The 23,686-nt window shown below is 47.4% G+C and overlaps 1 protein-coding gene across 6 annotated transcripts; it reads left to right on the plus strand.

The window, feature by feature from the left end:
- The first annotated feature begins 12,478 nt into the window (after positions 1-12,478).
- Positions 12,479-23,483, plus strand: LOC110122181 (C-C motif chemokine 16). 6 transcript variants are annotated; one of them, XR_011492113.1, is made up of 4 exons: positions 19,094-19,362; positions 19,500-19,779; positions 21,668-22,154; positions 22,258-22,606. XR_011492113.1 is itself a non-coding variant. In XM_020869597.2 (4 exons), the coding sequence occupies exons 2-4, from the start codon at positions 19,710-19,712 to the stop codon at positions 23,283-23,285; spliced, it is 303 nt and encodes a 100-aa protein (XP_020725256.1). In that variant the 5' UTR covers positions 19,302-19,362; positions 19,500-19,709; the 3' UTR covers positions 23,286-23,483. The 6 variants fall into 6 exon arrangements, 5 of the variants coding, with proteins under 5 accessions (XP_070334756.1, XP_070334758.1, XP_070334757.1 ...); XM_020869597.2 differs by lacking the exons at positions 21,668-22,154; positions 22,258-22,606 and adding exons at positions 22,613-22,733; positions 23,174-23,483 and having other exon boundaries at positions 19,302-19,362; XM_070478655.1 differs by lacking the exons at positions 19,094-19,362; positions 19,500-19,779; positions 21,668-22,154; positions 22,258-22,606 and adding exons at positions 12,479-12,958; positions 16,180-16,370; positions 16,823-17,041.
- The last annotated feature ends 203 nt before the right edge of the window (positions 23,484-23,686 follow it).

Raw genomic sequence — 23,686 nt, forward strand, 5'->3', positions numbered from 1 at the left:
TGGTCCAACATCTTGTAGGAACCAGTGCTGGACTGTCTCAAGCCAAGCAACTAACTGGGCAGGAACACAGCCTCCCTCACCATCAGTAGGCAGGCTGCCTTAAGAGCACACAGTTGCCTCTGGACATGACCCAACCCACCCAAAGGCCCAGAATCCAGCTCCACCCACCAGTGGGCAACCCCACGGCTTACAGAACAAACCTGTCCACCAGGAGGCCAGACCATACTTTCGGACCATCTGGGCCTCGGTCCTGAGCACTGGTAGGCTGACACAAGCTTTGGGACAACCTGAACTTGTACCCAACTGTGTCAGAAACCACGCTGCCTCACCAGAAATAACGATCTGACACCAACTCTGGGACCCCTAAGCCCTGCAACCAGACTCCAGGACTCAGCTCTCCCTGCCAGTATTCTGGCACTAAGCCCAGGTCCTGGCTTTACCACCAGTAGGTGGGCCACAGCCGCAGAGTCTTCTAGTCTTGAGTCCACCCACCAGGGAGCCAGCTCTAGCTCTAGGACCCCTGGAGTTCTGCCGTCTGCTGCCCTGTGACCAGGCCCCAGTAACCAGCAACCAACAGCCTCTATACAAGTAAGTGCCTGGTAAATAAACAGACCAGGGTCAACCAAGCCTATCAAACCACCCACATAGCCTGCCACAACAAAAGGAACCACACAGCCCTCATGGGGGGAGTCCCCAGAGCATGCAGCTTGGACCACAAGAGGGGTGTGCACTGCTGGGATGCACAGGACATCTCCTGTAGAAAGCCATTTCTCCAAGGTTAAGAAATACAACCTAGATACCAGATGCATAAAAATATAAACAGCAACTTAGGCAAAATGAGATGCCAGAAGAACATGCTCCAGATGAAGGAACAAGATTAAACCTCAGAAGAAGAACTAGGTGAAGTGGTGAAAAAAATAAAAAAGAACTAAGTGAAGTGAAAATAGGTGATCTACCTGAGAAAAAGTTCAGGGTAGCAATCATGCATGCTTGTGTGCTAAGTTGCTTCAGTGGTGTCTGACTCTTTGCTACCCTATGGACCGCAGCCCGCCAGGCTCCTCTGTCCATCAGATTTTTCAGGCAAGAATGCTGGAGTGGGTTTCCATGCCCTCCTCCAAGGGATCTTCCCCACCCAGGGATCTAACCTGAGTCTCCTGCATTGGCTGGTAGGTTCTTTTTAGCGCTAGCACCACCTGGGAAGCCCAGTGATCATAACTATGATCAAAGAACTTGGGAGAAGAATGGATGCAGAAAGCGAGAAGTTAGAAGTCTTCAACAAAGAGTTAGAAAGTAAAAAAGAAAACCCCAAAAGAGGTGACAAATACAACAAATAAAATGAAAAATACACTAGAAGGAATCAACAGTAGACTAAATGACACAGAGGAATGGGTCAGCCAGTTGGAAGGAGGTAATAGAAATAACTGATGCCCAACTCTCTTTCTGGCCCATGGTCCCCTCTGGAAGACTCCCATAGCAGATACCCTTCTTTATTTAGAGAACTGTGCTTCCAGCTTCGTCCTGGGTCAAACCCCTGACTGTCCAAAAGTGGGGACTGGCAAGGTCCTTTACTTGTTTTTTGGGCCCAAGATTCTTCTCCCAACACCTCCCAACTGATCTTTGGCTTACCCAGGGTCCTGCTGAAAAAAATGTTTTCTCAATGATCTTTTCCATCACCTATGTAAGGATATAAGTTTTTCAGCCACTTTGTGCATTGCCATCAAATTGACAAAAGTCCATTATATAGAACAGAAATTTCTCACCTTATGGTCAGCTTTCTGTCATCTTTTGTGATCCTTTACTGTTCCTATAAGTTTTTTTTTAATAGTGAAAACTTTTATATTTCGAATTAGGCAGCTGGACTCGGTTTCAGTCAGTTCAGTCGCTCAGTCGTTTCCAACTCTTTGCGACCCCATGAATCACAGTACACCAGGCCTCCCTGTCCATCACCAAATCCCAGAGTTTACTCAAACTCATGCCCATCGAGTTGGTGATGCCATCCAGCCATCTCTTCCTCTGTCGTCCCCTCCTCCTCCTGCCCCCAATCCCTCCCAGCATCAGGGTCTTTTCCAATGAATCAACTCTTCGCATGAGGTGGCCAAAGTATTGGAGTTTCAGCTTCAGCATCAGTCCTTCCAATGAACACCCAGGACTGATCTTTAGGATGGAGTGGTTGGATCTCCTTGCAGTCCAAGGGACTCTCAAGAGTCTTTTCCAACACCACAGTTCAAAAGCGTCAATTCTTCAGCGCTCAGCTTTCTTTACAGTCCAACTCTCGCATCCATACATGACCACTGGAAAAACCAAAGCCTTGACTAGATGGACCTTTGTTGGCAAAGTAATGTCTCTGCTTTTTAATATGCAGTCTAGGTTGGTCATAATTTTCCTCCCAAGGAGTAAGCATCTTTTAATTTCATGGCTGCAGTCACCATCTGCAGTGACTTTTAGATGATCCCAGTTCTGTTGGCAACAGCCAAAACATCCTAGTCAGAAGCCAGCTTTGTTCTCTGCATCAGGCCTGATCAGGGTGTTGACCTTAGCCACATCAATGTCATAGAGCTTCTTCCCAGCCTGTTTAATCTGGTGCTTGTTGGTCTTGACAGCCACAATTAATACCAGTGTGTGTGGTCTTCTATTTTCTTCCTGGCCAACTCAGACTGAGGGAGACTTTGATGATGTCATAGAGATCGAGTTCATTTCTTCTAGGGGCTGTCTTCCAAGGGTATTTGGGCCACCTCCTGAGCTGCAGTGTTTTCGGCCACCTTTTTTGTGAACCTTTGCCACAGTTTTTGTGGCTGTGGATGCTTTTCAACACTGCTCTTGGCCTTCAGAGTCTTTGCTCTGGCTTAGGCTTTGGAAGGGGCAGGGGCTTCCTTCTTTGCCTTTGGCACCATCTTTGTGAAAAGCTGAATTTATTTTTAATGTAGCTTTTATTTTCCCACTTATTCTGTCATTTAGATGGAGTTGGGGGAAGCAAAAGAGGCAACACAGATGCTAAGGGTTCTGGCCTATGTTTTGACCCCAGTATGATCTTTCCTGTTGCTCTCATTACTTGTGGTGGCCACAGAAGCTTTTGACTTCTCTGTCGAGCATTTTTTTTGGTTTTTTGTTTGTTTATTTACTTTTTGTTTGGTTTTTTTGTTTTATCAGAGAAAGATTTATTGCAAGGCCATGCAAAGAGACAAGTTGATTCATGCCCTAAGAAGCCTTGAGCTCCCCGAAGGGTTTCAGTAAAGCATTTTAAAAAATCAGGTGAGTGTGGGGAGGGTTGCAGGGTATGTGATCAGATCATGCGTAATTCTCTAATTGGCTGATGATGAGGGAACAGGGTGGTGTCACAAGGGTTAACCTTACCAGTCCTTAGGCCCCAGGACTTAGGCTTCTAAAGTCCTTAGGGTTTTGAACTGTGGTGTTGGAGAAGACTCTTGAGAGTCCCTTGGACTTCAAGGAGATCCAACATCAAGGAGATCCTTCATCCTAAAGGAAATCAGTCCTGAATATACATTGGAAGGACTGATGCTGAAGCTGAAACTCCAATATTTTGGCCACCTGATGCAAAGAACTGACTCACTGGAAAAGACCCTGACACTGGGAAAGATTGAAGGCAGGAGCAGAAGGGGACAACAGAGGATGAGATGGTTGGATGGCATCACCAATTCAATGGACATGAGTTGGAGTAAGCTCCGGGATTTGGTGATGGACAGGGAAGCCTGGCTGCTGCGGTCCATGGGGTCGCGAAGAGGAGGACACAACTCAGCAGCTGAACTGAGGCTCCAGGAGGCCTGGAGCTATGAGCCCCTGATCATCCAGTAGGTAATATCTTCCATCTGATAAGGAGTTTTCACATCTGTGAAACAACTCAGGAAAAGTGTATCAGATACTATTATCTGGGTACGTCAGAGAAGTGCTAAAGCAGAGGGTGTGGGGGCCCAGTCTGTCCTGAGAAGGCCCCAGAGGGCCCTGCTGGGTTACCATTCCCCCCTTTTCTTTGATACTCTTGAGATTTTGTTTCAGAGGCTTGACGATCTCAAAGAACTATTGGAGTAAAGCCATGCCAGCCCTAAGGGCTGTGTGTGTGGTTTCACTGGGTGCTTTGGCTGGTTGTCTTGCCAGCTCAGTAGAGTGAAACGGTGAGCGCAGACCACCTGGGCCGTGGGCCAGGTGTCTCCGGATTAAGGCTTTGGTTCACAACAATGGCAGCTGAAAAGAAATGAGGGGTGAAATGAGACTTTCCTTCCTAACCAAGCACCTGGTCAATCACAGCTGTTCTCCGAGCTCTTTGAGGAGACAATGCAATGTTATGTAAAGTCAGTTACTTAATACTGTCTTTTCACGGTTCCTCCAAAACAACATGTTCTCTTTTGTTTCCTTGCTCTCTGTGGTGACTCTGCCAGAAATGCCCCCTGCTCTCAGCCCTCCCAGCAAAACTCAATCCATCCTGCAAGGTTCAATGTAGATGCCACCATAAAATCGTCCCCCACTGTCCCAGTCAGAGCACCCCTCTCCCGTTCTCTAGAATCCTAAAACAGATATTTATCATCACTCAAGTGACAATGATTGAGTGACTGTGCTGTGCTTAGTCGTTCAGTCTTGTCCGACTCTTTGCAACCCCATGGACTATAGCCCACCAGGCTTCTCTGTCCCTGGGATTCTTCAGGCAAGAATCCTGGAGTGGGTTGCCATTTTCTTCTCCAGGGGATCTCCCGGACCCAAGGATTGAACCTGCACTCTTGCATTGGCAGGCGGATTCTTTTTTTTTTAATTGGAGGCTAATGACTTTACAATATTATATTGGTTTTGCCATACATTGATATGAATCCAGCAGGCAGATTCTTTACTGGTGAGCCACCAGAGAAGCCATGATAATAGTTTAAACGTGGCTCAATAAATCTGACAACTAGTTTTTGAATTTTTAAAAGTAAAGATCTTGAGACTACCCTAGTGGTTCCGTGGTTAAGATTCCATGCTCCCAATGCAGGAGGCATGGTTTCCATCCCTGGAGGGGGAACTAAGATCCCACTTACCATGTGGTGTGGGGAAAAAAATAAAGTAAAAATCTTACAAGTTCAAAATAGCTAAAAAAAAAAAAAATAGGTGCTTTAAAGTTGTTTTTAAAAAAAATCCATACATTTACTATTTCACTTTTGGAATCATAGACAAGATTTTTAAAGCAATATAGCCCATACCCTTTTCTCTTGACATGGACCAGGGCCGGGACAGAGGGCCCACTTGATTATGGATGGTGGGGTCTGTATTTGTCACATACAAGTGATGTAGCACAGAAGTAAACAGATTAAGGGTCCCACCCACCCTTTCAGTATTATTCAATTTTTTAAAATCAATGCAAATGTGTTGATTTGAAAAACATTTTTTTAGCATTTTTTAAAAGGCACTCCTGCATACTCACCAGTGGGTCACAGAAGAAACTTTTTAGGTCTCTGATTATGTTGCCACCAAAGTTCATCCCACTGTTTTGCAATTTTCATTTACTTTTTTGAGTTCCTTCTTCAAACTATGAGGTCAGGGTTATTTCCAGGCTGAGTCCATGATATTATGACAAAGAAGGGATGTGGTCACTAAACCCATTCTCTCTTCCCACTGGGCACATAAATGATCTATATTTTTCTTACCTTTGCCATTAAGTTGGAGTCAGGTGACTTCATTTTGGCCCTGGAGTGTAAATGAAAGTAATTTATACTATTCCAGAAATGGGCCATGAAAATCTGCCCATCCCCCTCTGCTTCTCCCCTTTGGCAGCAAACTTGGAGGCTCCTTTTTTGAAAATATTTGCAAGATAGAAGATGTGAAAAGCATCATCAAGAGGAAAAAGAATTGCAGAAAGAAGAGGCCAAAAACGTCTCAAAAATTAAAAGGCAAAGAAAATGAGTGTTTTCTAACTAAATTACAAATTAAAATTCTGCTTACTCCTAATTTTTACTGTTCAGCCATTTTTCTTTTTTTAATTAATTAATTTATTTTAATTGGAGGCTAATTATTTTACAATATAGTAGCGGTTTTTGCCGTACATTTACATGAATCAGCCATGGGTGTACATATGTTCCCCATCCTGAACCCCCCTCCCACCTCCCTCCCCATCCCATCCCAGCCATTTTTCTTTTTTTTTTTTTCACAGTTAACAGGTTTTTTTTTTCTTTTTTTTTTTTTTATTTATTTTTATTAGTTGGAGGCCAACCATTTCACAACATTGCAGTGGGTTTTGTCATACATTGACATGAATCACCCATGGAGTTACATGTATTCCCCATCCCAATCCCCCCTCCCACCTCCCTCTCCACCCGATTCCTCTGGGTCTTCCCAGTGCACCAGGCCCGGGCACTTGTCTCATGCATCCCACCTGGGCTGGTGATCAGTTTCACTATAGATAATGTTCATGCTGTTCTTTCAAAACATCCCACCCTCGCCTTCTCCCACAGAGTCCAAAAGCCTGTTCTGTACATCTGTGTCTCTTTTTCTATTTTGCATATAGGGTTATCATTACCATCTTTCTAAATTCCATATATATGTGTTAGTATACTGTAATGTTCTTTGTCTTTCTGGCTTACTTCACTCTGTATAATGGGCTCCAGTTTCATCCATCTCATTAGAACTGATTCAAATGAATTCTTTTTAATGGCTGAGTAATATTCCATGGTGTATATGTACCACAGCTTCCTTATCCATTCGTCTGCTGTTGGGCATCTAGGTTGCTTCCATGTCCTGGCTATTATAAACAGTGCTGCAATGAATATTGGGGTGCACGTGTCTCTTTCAGATCTGGTTTCCTTGGTGTGTATGCCCAGGAGTGGGATTGCTGGGTCATATGGCAGTTCTATTTCCAGTTTTTTAAGGAATCTCCACACTGTTCTCCACACTGTACTAGTTTGCATTCCCACCAACAGTGTAAGAGGGTTCCCTTTTCTCCACACCCTTTCCAGCATTTATTGCTTGTAGACTTTTGGATAGCAGCCATCCTGACTGGCGTGTAATGGTACCTCATTGTGGTTTTGATTTGCATTTCTCTGATAATGAGTGATGTTGAGCATCTTTTCATGTGTTTGTTAGCTATCTGTATGTCTTCTTTGGAAAACGTCTGTTTAGTTCTTTGGCCCATTTTTTGATTGGGTCATTTATTTTTCTGAAATTGAACTTCAGGAGTTGCTTGTATATTTTTGAGATTAATCCTTTGTCTGTTGCTTCATTTGCTATTATTTCTCCCAATCTGAGGGCTGTCTTTTCACCTTACTTATAGTTTCCTTTGTTGTGCAAAAGCTTTTAAGTTTCATTAGGTCCCATTTGTTTATTTTTGCTTTTATTTCCAATATTCTGGGAGGTGGGTCATAGAGGATCCTGCTGTGATTTATGTCGGAGAGTGTTTTGCCTATGTTCTCCTCTAGGAGTTTTATAGTTTCTGGTCTTACATTTAGATCTTTAATCCATTTTGAGTTTATTTTTGTGTATGGTGTTAGAAAGTGTTCTGGTTTCATTCTTTTACAGGTGGTTGACCAGTTTTCCCAGCACCACTTGTTAAAGAGGTTGTCTTTTTTCCATTGTATATCCTTACCTTCTTTGTCAAAGATAAGGTGTCCATAGGTTTGTGAATTTATCTCTGGGCTTTCTATTCTGTTCCATTGATCTATATTTCTGTCTTTGTGCCAGTACCATACTGTCTTGATGACTGTGGCTTTGTAGTAGAGTCTGAAGTCAGGCAGGTTGATTCCTCCAGTTCCATTCTTCTTTCTCAAGATTGCTTTGAGGACATGGAAGCAACCCAGATGCCCATCAGCAGACGAATGGATGAGGAAGCTGTGGTACATATACACCATGGAATATTACTCAGCCATTAAAAAGAATTCATTTGAATCAGTTCTAATGAGATGGATGAAACTGGAGCCCATTATACAGAGCGAAGTAAGCCAGAAACATAAAGACCATTACAGTATACTAACACATATATATGGACTTTAGAAAGATGGTAATGATAACCCTATATGCAAAACAGAAAAAGAGACTCAGTTGTATAGAACAGACTTGTGGACTCTGGGAGAAGGCGAGGGTGGGATGTTTCAAGAGAACAGCATTGAAGCATGTATGTTATCTAGGGTGAAACAGATCACCAGCCCAGGTTGGGTGCATGAGACAAGTGCTCGGGCCTGGTGCACTGGGAAGACCCAAAGGGATCGGGTGGAGAGGGAGGTGGGAGGGGGGACTGGGATGGGGAATACATGTAAATCCATGGCTAATTCATTGCTATTCAAGGCTTTTTGTATTTCCATACAAATTGTGAAATTATTTGTTCTAGTTCTGTGAAGAATATCATTGGTAGCTAGACAGGAAATGCAGAAAGGTTGTATAAACATGAACCCAAAACAAGAAAGTAAATGGCAATGGGACCATACCTATCAATAATTACCTTAAATGTAAATGGGTTGAATGCCCCAACCAAAAGACAAAGATTGGCTGAATGGATACAAAAACAAGACCCCTATATATGCTGTCTACAAGAGACCCACCTCAAAACAAGAGACACATACAGACTAAAAGTGAAGGGCTGGAAAAAAATATTTCATGCAAATGGAGAACAAAAGAAAGCAGGAGTCGCAATATTCATATCAGATAAAATAGAGTTTCAAATAAAGGATGTGAAAAGAGACAAAGAAGGACACTACATAATGATCAAAGGATCAATCCAAGAAGAAGATATAACAATTATAAATATATATGCACCCAACATAGGAGCACCACAATATGTATGGCAAATGCTAACGAGTATGAAAGAGGAAATTAATAGTAACACAATAATAGTGGGAGACTTTAATATCCCACTCACAACTATGGATAGATCAACTAAACAGAAAATTAACAAGGAAACACAAACCTTAAATGACACAATGGACCAGCTAGACCTAATTGATATCTACAGGACATTTCACCCCAAAACAATCAACTTCAACTTTTTCTCAAGTGCACACGGAACCTTCTCCAGAATAGATCACATCCTGGGCCATAAATCTAGTCTTGGAAAATTCAAAAAAATTGAAATTATTCCAGTCATCTTTTCTGACCACAGTGAAGTAAGATTAGATCTCAATTACCAGCCATTTTTCTTGATCTTGCTCTCTGATTCCATACATTCCAGAGTGTTCAATGGATTTGTAACTATTAAATAAAAATAGCTGTCATTTATTAAATCATGTAAAAGTATTAAAATTAAATTTTATTGATTAAAAAAATGGGTGCATGAAAAAGCCTTGCCCAGTGCATGCGCACACACACACACCCCACTGCTGACCTACAGCAGACTGTGACATTAGCAAGAAATAAACCTTCATTTAATGACTCACCTGAGATTTATGGGTTGTTTACTATAGCAGTGAACATACCCAGGCTAATGTAGGTAGGATCTCAATAACTGCTTGAAAAATAAAGACTTTTCTCTAAAGATCCAAGCAACAACTTGGCGGGCAGGCTAATCTCCACAAAAACACAGAGGATGTCATTATTTTGTCCCAGCTCACATTCTTCCCAGAAACAGCTTTTTTCCTTACATTGTTGCTGATGGCAATTTCTATCACTTGACTTGAGGCATTTGAACAGTGTTATTATAGACAACAATACAGAAAATTTCGAATAAATGACATTCTCGGTACCCAAGCATGAGAATTCAGCTATTTCCTGTGAGATATACATACTTAGACCAGCTCAATTCATCCTTCTTCTAAAACATATACTTATAGGAATTTCCTTGGTGATCCAGTGCTTTAAGAATCTACCCTGCAATTCAGGGGATACAGGCTCAATCCCTGCTTGGATAACTAAGATTCTGCAGAGCAACTGAGCCCACGAACCACAGCTAGAGAGTCCATACACCACAAGAAAGGTTCTGCATGCTGCAACTAAGACCCAACACAGCCAAATAAATGTTTTTTAAAGTAAATAAAGAAAACATATACTTACAGATCCTTTGCTATCTGCTAGACCTGCCCTGCCTTGATGAGTGGAGGAGAGAAGATGGAAATAGCCTTCTAACCATGAAAGCATGAACAGTGGGGCAAGGGCCTCCCCTGGAAGAGCATGGTCAAGGCCACTGGACTGAGAGATGGAAGAGTGGATTGGTCCTGCATCCAAATCGTTTCGTGAACATAAGCGAGTCTCTAACCTACCTGAGTCCCAATTCCTCCTCTGTAAATGGCCCATGTAGACAGATCTAAGGACAGCAAGTACATAGCACGAGAGCTGCCCCTTCACAGAAAGCACATCAGTCACATGATCCATGGATGTGGCTTCAGAACAGTTTCCAGCACTGAGCTCCAGGCCACCGCTAGTCCAAGAAACCTGCTAGCTATCTGCTAGAGTCCCTGCTAGGACCGCAAGGATACCCAACCAGTCCATCCTAAAGGAAATCAGTCCTGAATAATCATTGGAAGGACTGATGCTGAAGCTGAAACTCCAATAACCTTGGCCACCTGATGCCAAGAACTGATTCATTGGAAAAGACCCTGATGCTGGGAAAGATTGAAGGCAGGAGAAGAAGGGGGTGACAGAGGATGAAATGGTTACATGGCATCACCGACTCGATGGACATGAGTTTGAGTAAGCTCTGGGAGTTGGTGATGGACAGGAAAGCCTGGCTTCCTGCAGTCTATGGGGTTGCAAAGAGTCAGACACAACTGAGCAACAGAACTGAACTGAACCCCAAATAAGGCATCTTCTAGGTTCCCATTAAGCATCTCTGTCACAGAGTCAGAAACCGGGAGAAGGTCCCAAAGAGATCTACTCCCTGAACTCAGAAATGTCTCAGACTAAAGGTTTTATAGAGAAGCCAAACCAAGCAGAACGATTTTAGAGACCGCTTGATTGGGACTCCCATGGTTCTTCTCCATAGCATAGCGGCTAAGAACACAGACTTGGACGACTTCCCTAGTGGTCCAGTGGCTAAGACTCCATGCTCCTAATGCAGGGGCCTAGGTTCCATCCGTTTGTCAGGAAACTAGGTCCCACATGCCACAATTGAAAATTCCTCATGCCACAGCTAAATATCTCATGTGTCACTATGAAGACAGAAGATCCTGCCTGCTGCAACTGAGACTCAGTACCGCCAAATGATTACATGAATATTTTCTTTAAAAAAGAACATAGACTTGGGAGCCAGACTACCCGATTGGAGTTTGAAGCCTGATTCCACTTATCAACTGTCAGAGCTTGGGCAAGTTATGGATGCTTTTTGTGCCTCAGTTTCCTCAACTGCTAATATAAGGCTTAAAATGCCTAATATCCATGATACATTTGGGACAACAGTTAGTGTGTATTAAAGTGTGTGTGTGCCAGCGAAGTAAGCCAGAAAGATAAAGACCATTACAGTATACTAACACATATATATGGAATTTAGAAAGATGGTAACGATAACCCTATATGCAAAACAGAAAAAGAGACTCAGATGTATAGAACAGACTTGTGGACTCTGGGAGAAGGCGAGGGTGGGATGTTTCAAGAGAACAGCATTGAAACATGTATATTATCTAGGGTGAAACAGATCACCAGCCCAGCTTGGGTGCATGAGACAAGTGCTCGGGCCTGGTGCACTGGGAAGACCCAGAGGGATCGGGTGGAGAGGGAGGTGGAAGGGGGGACCGGGATGGGGAATACATGTAAATCCATGGCTGATTCATTTCAATGTATGACAAAAACTACTGTAATGATGTAAAGTAATTAGCCTCCAACTAATAAAAATAAATGGAAAAAAAAATAAAAAATAAAAATAAAGTGTTCCCAACCATGAAAAAAAAATAAAGTGTGTGTGTGTGTGCACCCTAGGTTGCTTCAGTCATGTCCAACTCTACTCTATGGACTGTATCATCCGTGCATGGGATTCTCCAGGCAAGAATATTGGAGCGGGTTGCCATACCCTCCTCCAGGGGATGTTCCTGATCCAGGGATCAAACCCACGACTCTTATGTCTCCTGTATTGGCAAGTGTGTTCTTTACCACTAGCACCACCTGGGAAGCCCCATATTAAAGTATAAAGCTTGTTAAATCAATTATCTACTGAGCCCTGTGGCAGTTCTTCACCCCCAGGGGACAGTGAAGGAGTGAGGGTGAGGTTGGGAGCCAAAGATTCTGCTGAAAAGCTTAAGTGAGGATTTCCAAGACTGGAGACCTTATCCTGTTACCCCAAATCCCCTCTGACCTCCGGCTCCCACACACCCTTGTTCTGGGGCCTGGAACCAGAACTAGTTACAGGACACATCCCAGCCTTGAGATCTTGAGCTAAGGCTGAACCAGTCTCCCCTCCCCACTGGGCTCGTGGTCTTTCTATGACTAAGGAAAGGCTTATGTCAGAGAGTTAAACCTGGCTTCCCAAGTTGCTCAGTAGTAAAGAATCCGCCTGCCAATGCAGGAGATGCAGGAGACGTGGGTTCAACCCCTGGGTCAGGAAGATCCCCTGGAGTAGGACATGGCAACCCACTCCAGTATTCTTGCCTGGAGAATCCCATGGACAGAGGAGCCTGGTGGGCTACAATCCATGGGGTTGCAGAGTCAGATACGACTGTGCAACTGAACATGGGATAAGAAATAAAAATCATATCTAAACTGTGACTATAGAAAAGGGTTAAACATATTCCCACTGGGGTGGAGGTCAATTTCCTCTCTGAAATCTTGGCTCTCCAGGCTTCCTTCACCCCACCCTCAACACATGTGCAGGATATGAAATCGCTGAAGGATCTACTGCTTCCTACTTCCCTTTGAAATCCTAGTTCCCTTACTGAAAAAAAAAAAAAATTGTCCCAATTAACATTTCTCAAAACTTCCGAAGCCCAGAAGCCTCCGAAGCCCCTACGAGGCTACTTTTCCTCCTGCAGCTGCTCCCTCCACGAGAAGATGAAGGTCTCCATGGCAGCCGTCTCCTTCGTCCTCCTCCTCAGCACCACTGTGGCCCTTGGGTCCGAGAATGAATCCTCTTCAAGTGAGTGCAACACCTTCCAACCTGGGCCCTGTGGGATAGCAAGCAGGAGCCGGGTTGCCGGGATGCGAAGAGAAAGGGGCTCCAGGAGGAGGTCTAGTGTCTTGTTTCCTTTATTACTGAAGTATAGTTGCTGTGGGCTCCCCAGGTGCCTCAGTGGCAAAGAATCTGCCTGCCAAGCAGGAGATGTGGGTTTAATCCCTGGGTTGGGGAGATCCCCTAGAGGAGGACATGGTAACCCACTCCAGTATTCTTGCCTGGAGAAACCCCTGGACAGAGGAACCTGGCCGGTTACAGTCAAGGGGGTGCAAAGAGTCAGATACTATTTAGCAACTGAACAACATAGTTGCTATACAAGGTTGTATAGACTTCCCAGGTGGGGCCAGTGGTAAAGAACCCCACTGTCAGTGCAGGAGATGCAAGAGGCTTGGGTTGGATCCCTGGGTGGGGAAGATCCCCATGGAGGAGGACGTGGCAACCCACTCCAGTACTCTTGCCTGGGAAATCCCATGGACAGAGCAGTCTGGTGGGCTACAGTCCATGGGGCCACAATGAGTCGGACAGGACTGAAGTTAGCTTAGCATGCATGCATACACAAGGTTATATTACTTAAGGGGTTTAATATAGTGATTCATAATTTTTAAAGATCATATTCAGTTTACAGTTATAAAATATTGACTGTATTCCCTGTGTTGTATAATGTATCCTTGTGGCTGATTTTATGCTTAATTGTTTGTACCTCTTAATCCCCTAGCCCAACTTTGCCCCTCCCCCTTCCTTCTCTCTACTGGTAAACACTATTGTTCTCTATATCTGTTAATGTATTTCTTTTTTGTCCTATTCATTTGTGTGTTGTGTTTTTTAGATTCTACATATAAGGATATGATACTGTGTTTATTTGTCTCTGTCTGGTTTATTTCACTTAGCATGTTATATTGCTGTGAAAGTCACTCAGTCATGTCTTACTCTTTGCCACCCCGTGGATATATAGTCCGTAGAATTCTCTAGGCCAGAATACTGAAACGAGTAGCCTTTCCCTTCTACAAGACATCTTCCCAATCCAGGGATCAAACCTGATTTTCCCGTATTGCAGGCAGATTCTTTACCAGCTGAGCTATCAGGGAATCACTTAGCATAATACCATCCAAGGCCAACCAGGTGGCTGCAAATGGCAATGTTTCATTCTTTTTATGGCTGAGTAGTATTCCATTGTGTCTGGTGTCCTCTTAAACTGGTTTTATCCTCACACTGCCCAGGACCAGTCCCCTCCCTGCCAACGCCATGCAGTGAGGCCAGGTTATCTCTTCACTCCCTCCATTCCTCTCTCTTTACCATTAAACTAAAGACTGGCCCATCCCATTTGGCCTCATTATCACCCAGGAGACTGGGGAGATGTGTTTGGGACCCTCAAGGCCAGCTTGTCCCTTCACCCCCTGGGATTTGGGTCCAGGCTGCTTCCAGGGTCTCCCTACCCCCCTGAGTGCAGCATCCCTTAGGCATGTACCGGGGAAAGCAGCAGCTGGGGAGGGGTCTCCTAGGCCATCATCTTTCAGCTTGTTTCTTAGGATGCACTGCCTTTACAGGCAACCCAAGCTATGCCTCACTCTGCAAATTTACCTCGTTTCCTTTTTAGAATCTCAGGGGAAACATAGAAGGCTGTTGAAATAAAGCTAGACTAAACGGGGCGGAATGGGGACAGTCTGCTTTGCTTATCTGAGGAGTCACTGATCAGCTCAGAGGGATGCAGTGACAGTGGTTCTCAGGGACCAGGGGGTCCCTTATTCCACTCTTTAGGGGGTGGGAGAGCTGCTGGGGATGGCACTGAATAAGACGACCAGCCCTTCCCTTGCCACCCACGCACCTTGGTGAGCCCGAGGCCATCGCTGTGCACACCCACATTTCTGTCCAGGTCGGTCACATAACATGACAGCCCCAATCACTGCACCCCCTAACTGCAAGGCCCTTGTCCTGAACCCCCTCCCCTGCTGCCCCTGCAATTCAATCTTGGAGTGACTTTCTTGTCACCCCCTTGCACCTCCTACAAGAGCCAAGAAATCTCAGAATCAAAAAATAACTGAAAAGTACAGCGATTTTTTTGTAAGTGTTTTAGATCAGGAAAACTTTTCTTCCAGCAAAATCTTACACAGGAGGCCCAAAATGTAAAATAGGGGGAAAAAGGCAGATGGGGTCTTATACCCATTCCTCGGCTCCCAAGTGCCTCTGTGCCTCCAGGAAGCTGTGTGTAAAATGCAGTCAACCACCAATGCAGTCAACCACCTTGTTCACAGATGAGGAGATGTGGGGGGTGATGGGCGCAAAGCCAGCAGAGACTGGGCGGGGTTAGAGCTGGGAGTCCTAGCTCCCTGGCCACTGTCCGCGGGGCTTGGTGTGGGCATTCTGCCCTCTTGGCAGGGCGTGGGTTCAGTGGGGATCAGGCAGGATGGGGGCACTGGGAGGGATATTGGGACTTTTTCCCCCAATATCCCTTCTCACCAGGGACGCCATGTGCTCACTGAGATCTGGGCTTTACTGCTCTTCCATCCAGGGTTCAAGTCATCAGCCAGTCCTTTGGGGGTGGGGTGGCGATTGTCATGGTCTATGTGCAGGTTAGAAAGGAATTTCCAGACACAAGGCAGAATGAGAGGAGAATAAAGTTTGTTAGAGCAGGAGACGCTGTTAGACCAGAGGGCTGGCTCAAGACAGAGCCAGTGCCTTTCATGGGCTGGTAGCCAGTTTTTATAGCCTCAAGACAAAGAAACTTCCTGCTAGAAGGGTGGCATTAGGTGATCGGTTAGGATGCTGCAGGATGGGTATTTTTATCTAATGTGGGGTCAGGGAGCTGGCCAGTTTAAAGCTGGGGGGCTCATGACAACATAGCTTCCCTGGTGGCTCAGCTGGTAAAGAATCTGCCTGCAATGCAGGAGACCTGGGTTTGATCCCTGGGTCAGGGAAGATCCCCTGGAGGAGGGAATGGGAAGCCCATTCCAGTATTCTTGCCTGGAGGATTCCATGGACAGAGGAGGCTGGCGGGCTACAGTCCTGTGGGGTGACTTTGGTCGGACTCCATGGGGGTGAGAGAATGGGAAGAATGATCGGTGATGAAGGAGGAGAAAAAGAGGAGCCCTGGGATTAGCCTGAGAGGGAGGCCAGAGGACTAAGCTTTTTCTACAGCCCTCTCTCTGAATTCTGGGGTGCTCTCCTTCCTTCCCTCCTGCACCCCCTAGGGTTCCAGAGGCAGCCAGCACCCCGCATCTTTAACAAGCACCTTGATCTCAGCTTCGCCCCCCTCTTTCTCCTTAGAAGGACTTTACCACTCCACGGAGTGCTGCTTCAACTACGTGAGCCGGGCAATCCCCCGGCAGCACGTTTCAAGCTATTACGAGACCAGCAGCCTGTGCTCCAAGCCTGCAATCATGTAGGTGGCACCCACACACCACACTGGGGGAGGGGAGTCTGTAGGGCTGGGAGCACCGTGGGGGGCGGAGAAGGCAGGATGGGTGCTCCCCAGAGTGTGCTCAGGTGTGTCCACAGAGAGGAAGCAGCATGGGGTGGGGTGGGGAAGCAGACTTGGGGCTCCGGGGCCGTCTGGGGGGGCCTGCTGGGACCATGGATGAGGGTGTCGGGGGGAGGGGAAGGGGAGGCAAGGGACACTTCCTGGGTGGGGATGCGGAGACTAGACGGGTCCAAGGGGTCCTGAGCGGGCTGAAGGATACATCTCAGAACAGACGCTGGTCCTGGGCTCCCTCTAACTAAGGAAGGAGAACCAGTCCGGGCGGGATGAGGAATCTGTGAAGAAGGAAGGACTGGGTCTCGCTTCCTGGCTGCCGGAGCCTCGGTTGGTCATCATTCTCCCATCTCCTTCCACAGCTTCGTCACCAGGAAGGGCCTTTACGTCTGTGCCAACCCCCATGATGGCTGGGTCAGGGACTATATCAAGGAACTGGAGGAGTGACCCAGAAGTAACAGAGAAGGACACAGCTCGGGATTTACAGAGAGGGCGCTGAACCCCACTCCCCTCCTCCCAACTCAGCCCCAGCCACCTCCTGAGAGCTGCCCCAACTTGAATTAAAGAGCAGTCAGGCCCTTCCCTGCCCTCATTCATTTCTACTAAATTTCCCCGCTGGAACTGGACCTGAGGACACTGGTGAGCCCGCTCATGGTGGCACCCTCAGCCTCATGCTTAACTCTGCAGAAGTTTGGCCAAAGCCTGGTGCAAAAAAAAAAGGGTCAGGCCTGCCGTGAGGTAGAGAGAAACTGAGCAGGAAGTGAGGAAGACACTCTGTATAAAGGCTACCTTGAGACAGTAATAACCACAGCAATAACAGATACCATTTTTGTAGCACCTCCATAGTCCAAGCACTCTGCTAAACAGTCTATGTGCATCCATTTATTTAAGCTTCACAAGGAAAGTTTGATTTTGCAGCTAAATCTTCATAAAGGCCTCTCTATAGCAGTCAAATTCCATAGTCTTTTTCTGTGCTGGTCCCAAGGCCTTTGTTCCCCTGCTGACTAAGATAGGAATGATTCATGGACATATTTTATCCAATTCTTCCCCATCCACATACACACATCAGGTTGTACTATATTGTTTTATTCATTTTTGTGTACTGCACAAGGCATAGCAAAAAGTCTGGCCCACATCAGGTGCTCAGGAAATGGATAGATGAGTGGTAGATGGATGGATGGGTGGTGGATGAATGGGTGGATGGATGGGTGGGTGGATAGATGGATGGATGGATAGATGGACACATGCACGCATAGATGGATGGATAGTGGATGGTGGATGAAGGGGTGGATGGATGAATGCATAGATGAGTGAATGGATGAATGGATTGTGGATGGATGGATGGTGCATAAATGGGTGGGTGAATAAATGGATGGATAGATTGGTGGATGGATGGGTGGATGGATGAATGCATAGATGGGTGGATGAATGGTTCCTGGATGGGTGGATAGACGGAATGAGAAAGGAACCAAGAGGAAGCTTGTGTGCCAGCTGACCCCAAAGGCTCTCAGACTCATCTTCCAGGTTCAAGGAGCTCTGCATACACAGAGGAAGAGCATGCCCAGTGCAGACACTATGACCACTCTCTCTGGCCTCCAGCCCTCCACAAAGACCAAGAGGGTGCCTGCACGCAAAGGTACAGCAGGCTTTCCTGCGGTAAAGCCACAGCTTTACCATCACTAACAGCCTTGAGCCCACCAGGACTAATTGCATTGCCCGTTTTTCCCTATTTTATAAGCAAACTTGCCAAACAGCAAGACCCACAAGGATTTTCGACACCCTTGTTTCCGCATGCCCGCCCCCCGCCCCCACAACTCCCATCTCCTGAAACACTCCCTCATGCCTCTAGAGGTCACAGTCCATCAAAGATCAAATCCCCTCTTTCATTTCTTCTCTGAAAGCTGCCTTCAGCCTGGAATAGGGCTCTGAGGCAGTCTGAAGAGAGAAGATACGGACGGGCAGGTCTGCGGGCCAACGCTAAGTCGCTTTGTAGCCCACCAAGTTCCTCTACTGGAGTGGGTTGCCATGCCCTCCTCCAGGGGATCTTCCCAGCCCAGGGATCGAACCTGCATCTCCTGCATTGCAGGCGGATTCTTTACCACCAGGGAAGCCTGAGGCAGCGGGCCCAGCTTTAGCCAAAGCCAAGGGCAGAAGCCGGAGCTCTGGGAGCCAGAAGCAGGTTGTCAGGTTCACTGTGCTGGACGGCCCTCTTCTGGCCATGATTGGCCACGGTGGCAGACTGGATTAACCCACACTAGGGGCACCCAGGGGCTTCCCTGGTAGCTCAGACGGTAAAGCGTCTGCCTACAATGTGGGAGACCCAGGTTCGATCCCTGGGTCGGGAAGATCCCCTGGAGGAGGAAATGGCAACCCACTCCAGTATTCTTGCCTGGAAAATCCCATGGACTGAGGATCCTGGTAGGCTACAGTCCATGGGGACGCAAAGAGTTGGACACGACTGAGCGACTTCACAACAAAAAAAGGGCACCCGGGCTTCCCAGGTGGCGCTGGGGGTAAAGAACCCGCCTGCCAATGCCAGAGACCTAAGAGAAGCTGGTTGGATCCCTGGGTTAGGAAGATCCCTTGGAAGAGGACATGGCAACCCACTCCAGTATTCTTGCCTGGAGAATCCCATGGACAGAGGAGCCCGGCGGGCTACAGTCCATGGGGTCACAGATAGTTAGACATGACTGGTTAGACATGACTGAAGAGACTTCGCCCACACGCACGAGGGCACCCAGGAGGGATCAGCCGATTAGACCTGAAACTGGTTCCCAGTCCAAGGTCCAAAGAGGTAAATGAGAGCATCGACAAATGAGACAAACATTTCAGCAAACAGGGACATGAAGAGCCAGCGCTTGAGGAATTGGAGAGTATTAGTAGCATAATCTGCGACAAGAAAGTGTGAGTTCCATCGTGTGTCCTTGGACAGGGAACGAGGGGGACATTCTTTTCCGAGATCACTAAACCCTGTACAGAGTGTGTTGCCTCAGTCTGTGTTCTCTCTAACCCTGCTTTCTGTCGGCCTCCCGAAGACAGATATGCAAATATTAGCAAACTCACTGGGCACCAGACCCTGCCCTCCACTGCCCTCCCTTTCAGCAAACACCAGGGGCGGACCGTTGTCTCTCCTCCACCCACTCTGGAGTGATCAGAGTCCAGAGAGCTGAGGGCCCCGTGTGGATGATCAGCAAGGAAAGAGACTGTGTCCGCCCAGCCTCCTCTGGAGCCTGACTGCCCACTGAGAGGATGAAGGTCTCCATGGCTGCCCTCTCTCTCCTCATCCTCACCATCACTTCTGCTGTTCACAGCCAACCAAGTGAGTCCACCTGTCCCTGGCGGGCGGCAGTGAGGAAGCTGAACAGGGAGCGGGCAGCGAGGTGATGCCAAGAGTGCTCTCAGGACTCTGCCATCAGCCCCAGGCCCCCTCCCCGCCTGCACCCATAGCTCCTGCGCACCGGCCCCTTGTAAGCAGAGCTGAGCTGTGGTCCAGAGCTGCTGGGGTTGGGCAGCTTCAGGAAGCTGGGTCGAGGTCACATCAGGAGTCCTGAGGACACAGCAGGAGTGATCACTTAGGAAGAGCCAAGGAAGGAGCAGAAGGGACGATCACAAACGTCTGTGATGAGGAGGAAGGCGAGGCAAGTGGGTGGGAGAAGCTACGCCTGCTCTGGCAGGGCAGCATGGAGGGAGTCAGGGAGGCAGGTGGAGGGACATCTGGGGCTAAGCCCAGGACAGGGGGTCTGAAGCTAGACACCTCTTGCAAGCAGGGTCTGTTGTAGATTTCTGGGACTACCATGGCAACCAAGAGATGCCCCAATGGGATGCCCACATGTGCCATTTGAGGATTTCTGGACCCCTATCTCCATCTCCCAGCCTAGGGCTAAAAAATGTTTGTAGAAAAGAGAAAAGGGGTTGAAGGAGATTAAAAGGTTTTGGAACCATGAGACGGATGCATGGGCTCTGCCTCTACCAGCGTTTATGAGGACTGGTGACAGGCATGGGACCAGAGACTCAGACCATCTCCCAGTACATACCTGCCTTCAATGGCCCCAGCCCTTGCTTTCTACCTAAGGCTGCCCTTGGCACGTAGTCTGGCTGGATTCCGCCTTTGTGATCACTCATGGGAGCGAGGGTCACACATACCGTGTAATCTGCCCACATACTCTCAGGATGCCCCTGGTCTTTGTAAACATCACCTTAGAGAACCAGGGTCACCGTGGGCAGAGGTGCCTCCTGGGAGTGGGAGGGGGCAATAGTGCCCTTTGGGAAGGTCAGGCAGGAAGAAAAATGGCCCAGCCAGTGCATGAATCAGCCAAATGGTGCCCTGGAGACGTCTCAAGCTTTGCCACCTACTGGACGCAAGCGTCAGGGATTTGCACTCTGCAGGTCTGGGGGCTGGGGAAGGTGATATCCTTGAATGATGAGCAGTCAGGGCAGCTCAAGGGAGACACAACGCTACCAACCAACCAAGTCTGGCCTCCTGGGAGTGTCAGAGAGAGGGAGAGAGAGCACTTTCCAGGCCAGTCGAGTGGCCATTGCTACCATTAGCTCTTTGGAAAAAGAAAAAGAAAAAGTTTCTATTTTGTATTGGAGTACAGCCATTAACAATGCTGCGATAGTTTCAGGTGGACAGTGAAGGAACTCAGCCATACGTACACATGTATCCATTCTCCCTACCATCAGCTCTTAATCAGAAGCACTGACACTCTCTACCCCAGACTCAGTTAAGGGTTTTACAAGCATTTTTTCAACTCATCCTCACCACGATCCTAGGACACAACTGTTTTTTCTTATTATTGGTTTATTTTTATTGAAGGATAGTTGATTTACAATGTTGTTAATTCCTGTTATACAGCAAAGTGATTTGGTTATACATGTATATACGTGTGTATGCACTCTTTTTAAATATTGTTTCATTATGGTATATCATGGGATATATTGTTAGTTGCAGAATAATTGTTTTACGGTGTTGTGTTAGTTCCTGCTGTAAACAGTCTGAATCAGCTGTATGGATGCATACATCCTCGCCCCCTTGGGCCTCCCTCCCACCCATCAACCCACCTCTTTAGGCCATCACAGAGCACCTAGCTGAGCGCCCTAGGTTCTACAGCAGCTTCCCACTAGCTATCTATTTTACACATGATAGTGTGTATATGTCAATGCCACTCTCTCAATTCATCCTGCCTTCTCCTTTCCCCACTGTGTAGGATGGAGCTTTTTTACCCTCATTTAAAGGCTGAAGACATCTAGAGAAGTTAAGAAATCTGCCCGTGATTCAAGTCGTTTAGTCAAGACTCCAACCCATGCTGTCTGGCCCCAAAACTTAAATACAAGCTTTTTCCCCTTGATCTGACTTCTCCTGCTCATCCCTCTATCTCAGCCTCCCCCCAACCTCAGCTTCTCTGGTGACTCTAGGACAGAATCCAGGCTCCCCGCCACAGTTCAGAATGGGTAGGCCTCCTCTTCCTCTTGAATATCCTCTTGCTACTTCTTCCTTCCCACCTTGCTCTGCGGCTCCTGGAACTGCTCCATCCTCCCAGACACGCTGGGCTTCCCCCACCCCAGGCCTCCATATATTTCTTTCTTCCAGATCCCCTGACCCCTCTGTCTGCCTAAGTCCTGCTCATCCTTCAGGAATCAGCTCAGACACCACCTGCAGCAGGACTTCTTCCTCAACCACCCAGGCTGAGTGAGGTGTTCCTCGTTCTGTTCCCATAGCCCCTTGCGGCAAATTCTACTCTATCCCAGACCACATTCTATTGTAGTGTTTATGTTTTTGCTTTCCTTTTTCACCCAGGCTGGTCTCTAAGGTACACAAGAGTCATGACAGTACCTTCCACATGTTCTAACTTCCACAGAGCCTGGCTTCTAATACGAGCTCAATACATGTTTGCCCAATCAAGTTCATCAGCAAATGTGAATCCCCCAGTCCTTTGTACTTGATGAAGCTCAGTCCAGAGGCAGAAAGATCTACAGAAGATTCATCTTTTTCACTTGTCTGTTACTCATCAAGCTACCATCAGTCCCTACTGACAGTGGGCTTTGCCGTCAGAAGAACGGACAAAATGCAAGAGATGGGGGAGATGTAGGTGGGCAGCCATGGGCTCTCTCTCTCTGCCTTCTTAACTCAGCTTTCAACGTCATTCCCTCAGAAATTCCTGAGTCGGTGAACCACCCACCCACCTGCTGCCTGAAGTATCATGAGAAAGTATTGCCAAGAAAACTGGTGGTGGGATACAGACAGGCCCTCAACTGTAACCTGCCAGCAATCATGTAAGCACGGTCCTGCAGACATTTACAGGGAGAGGGAAGGGGAGCCCAAGGCTGGATCGGGGCACACAGAACCAAGTCTCCATGCTAGAACAGGGCACAGCAGTTAAGGGCCTGGACTTTGGCTCTCACGGGACAGGCCTGGGTTTTGTTCTAGGCTTTGCCACTTACAGAGGCACGTGGCTGGTTCACGTGGTCCAAGAAACGGTGGCCATAGAGGAACCCAAGCCTGAGGGTCTAGGCTGAATGGAGAAGGGCTGAAAGAAGAGAGGAGGTCTAGAGGCCGGGGGGAGGGGGCACTTTTTGAGGGGACCCAGACCGGGGGAGGCTTAGGGAGGTGGTACAGGACGTGAGGCAAGCCCCTGGTGAGCTAGAAGTGGGGGCGTGTGGACAGCACCCCTAACTGCTCCGGGGCCCCTGACGGTCTAACTCTGCCCCCACAGCTTCATCACCAAGCGGAAACGAGAGGTCTGTACCAACCCCAATGACGACTGGGTCCAAGAGTACATCAAGGATCCCAGGCTTCCTCTACGGCCTTCCAGGAGGTTGGCCTAAGTTAACATCACTAGATGGGAGGAAGGTCAAGCCCAGATCCACAGCTCGTCGTGGTGGTCAGGCCTCCAACGGAGCCCAAGTTCGACGGGGGGAAGGTGTAACCCTGTGAAAACACAGGCAACCTTGTGGTCTGAATGACAAGAGTCGCCTGCAGAGAAACAGGCCAGAGATTCAAAAAAGTAAAGCATTTCGAATATATTCTCAGTCTCCGGAGGAAATGCCAAGGTTGAGAGAGGAGGGCAGGGATACATTCTTAACGCTCAGCACCGCACATTCACATCCTCCTCCTTGTCCTGCTTTCAGACCCTCACCTCCCTCCAGTGCACCAGCCCGTCCTGAATGATCACGTCCCACTTCCCAACAGCCAAACCACCTCTGGCTCTCCCTGGCTTCCCACTCAT

This window comes from Odocoileus virginianus, chromosome 17 (genome assembly GCF_023699985.2).
Source record: "Odocoileus virginianus isolate 20LAN1187 ecotype Illinois chromosome 17, Ovbor_1.2, whole genome shotgun sequence".
Taxonomy (NCBI): domain Eukaryota; kingdom Metazoa; phylum Chordata; class Mammalia; order Artiodactyla; family Cervidae; genus Odocoileus; species Odocoileus virginianus.

Bases quoted from the DNA above. Each gene is read 5' to 3' on its own strand.
- LOC110122181 (XM_070478658.1), top strand. From the start codon at position 12,874: ATGAAGGTCTCCATGGCAGCCGTCTCCTTCGTCCTCCTCCTCAGCACC. The intron at 12,959-16,255 runs GTGAGTGCAACA...CTTTCTCCTTAG, and splicing joins CGAGAATGAATCCTCTTCAA to AAGGACTTTACCACTCCACG. The intron at 16,371-23,173 runs GTAGGTGGCACC...CTGCCCCCACAG, and splicing joins TGCTCCAAGCCTGCAATCAT to CTTCATCACCAAGCGGAAAC.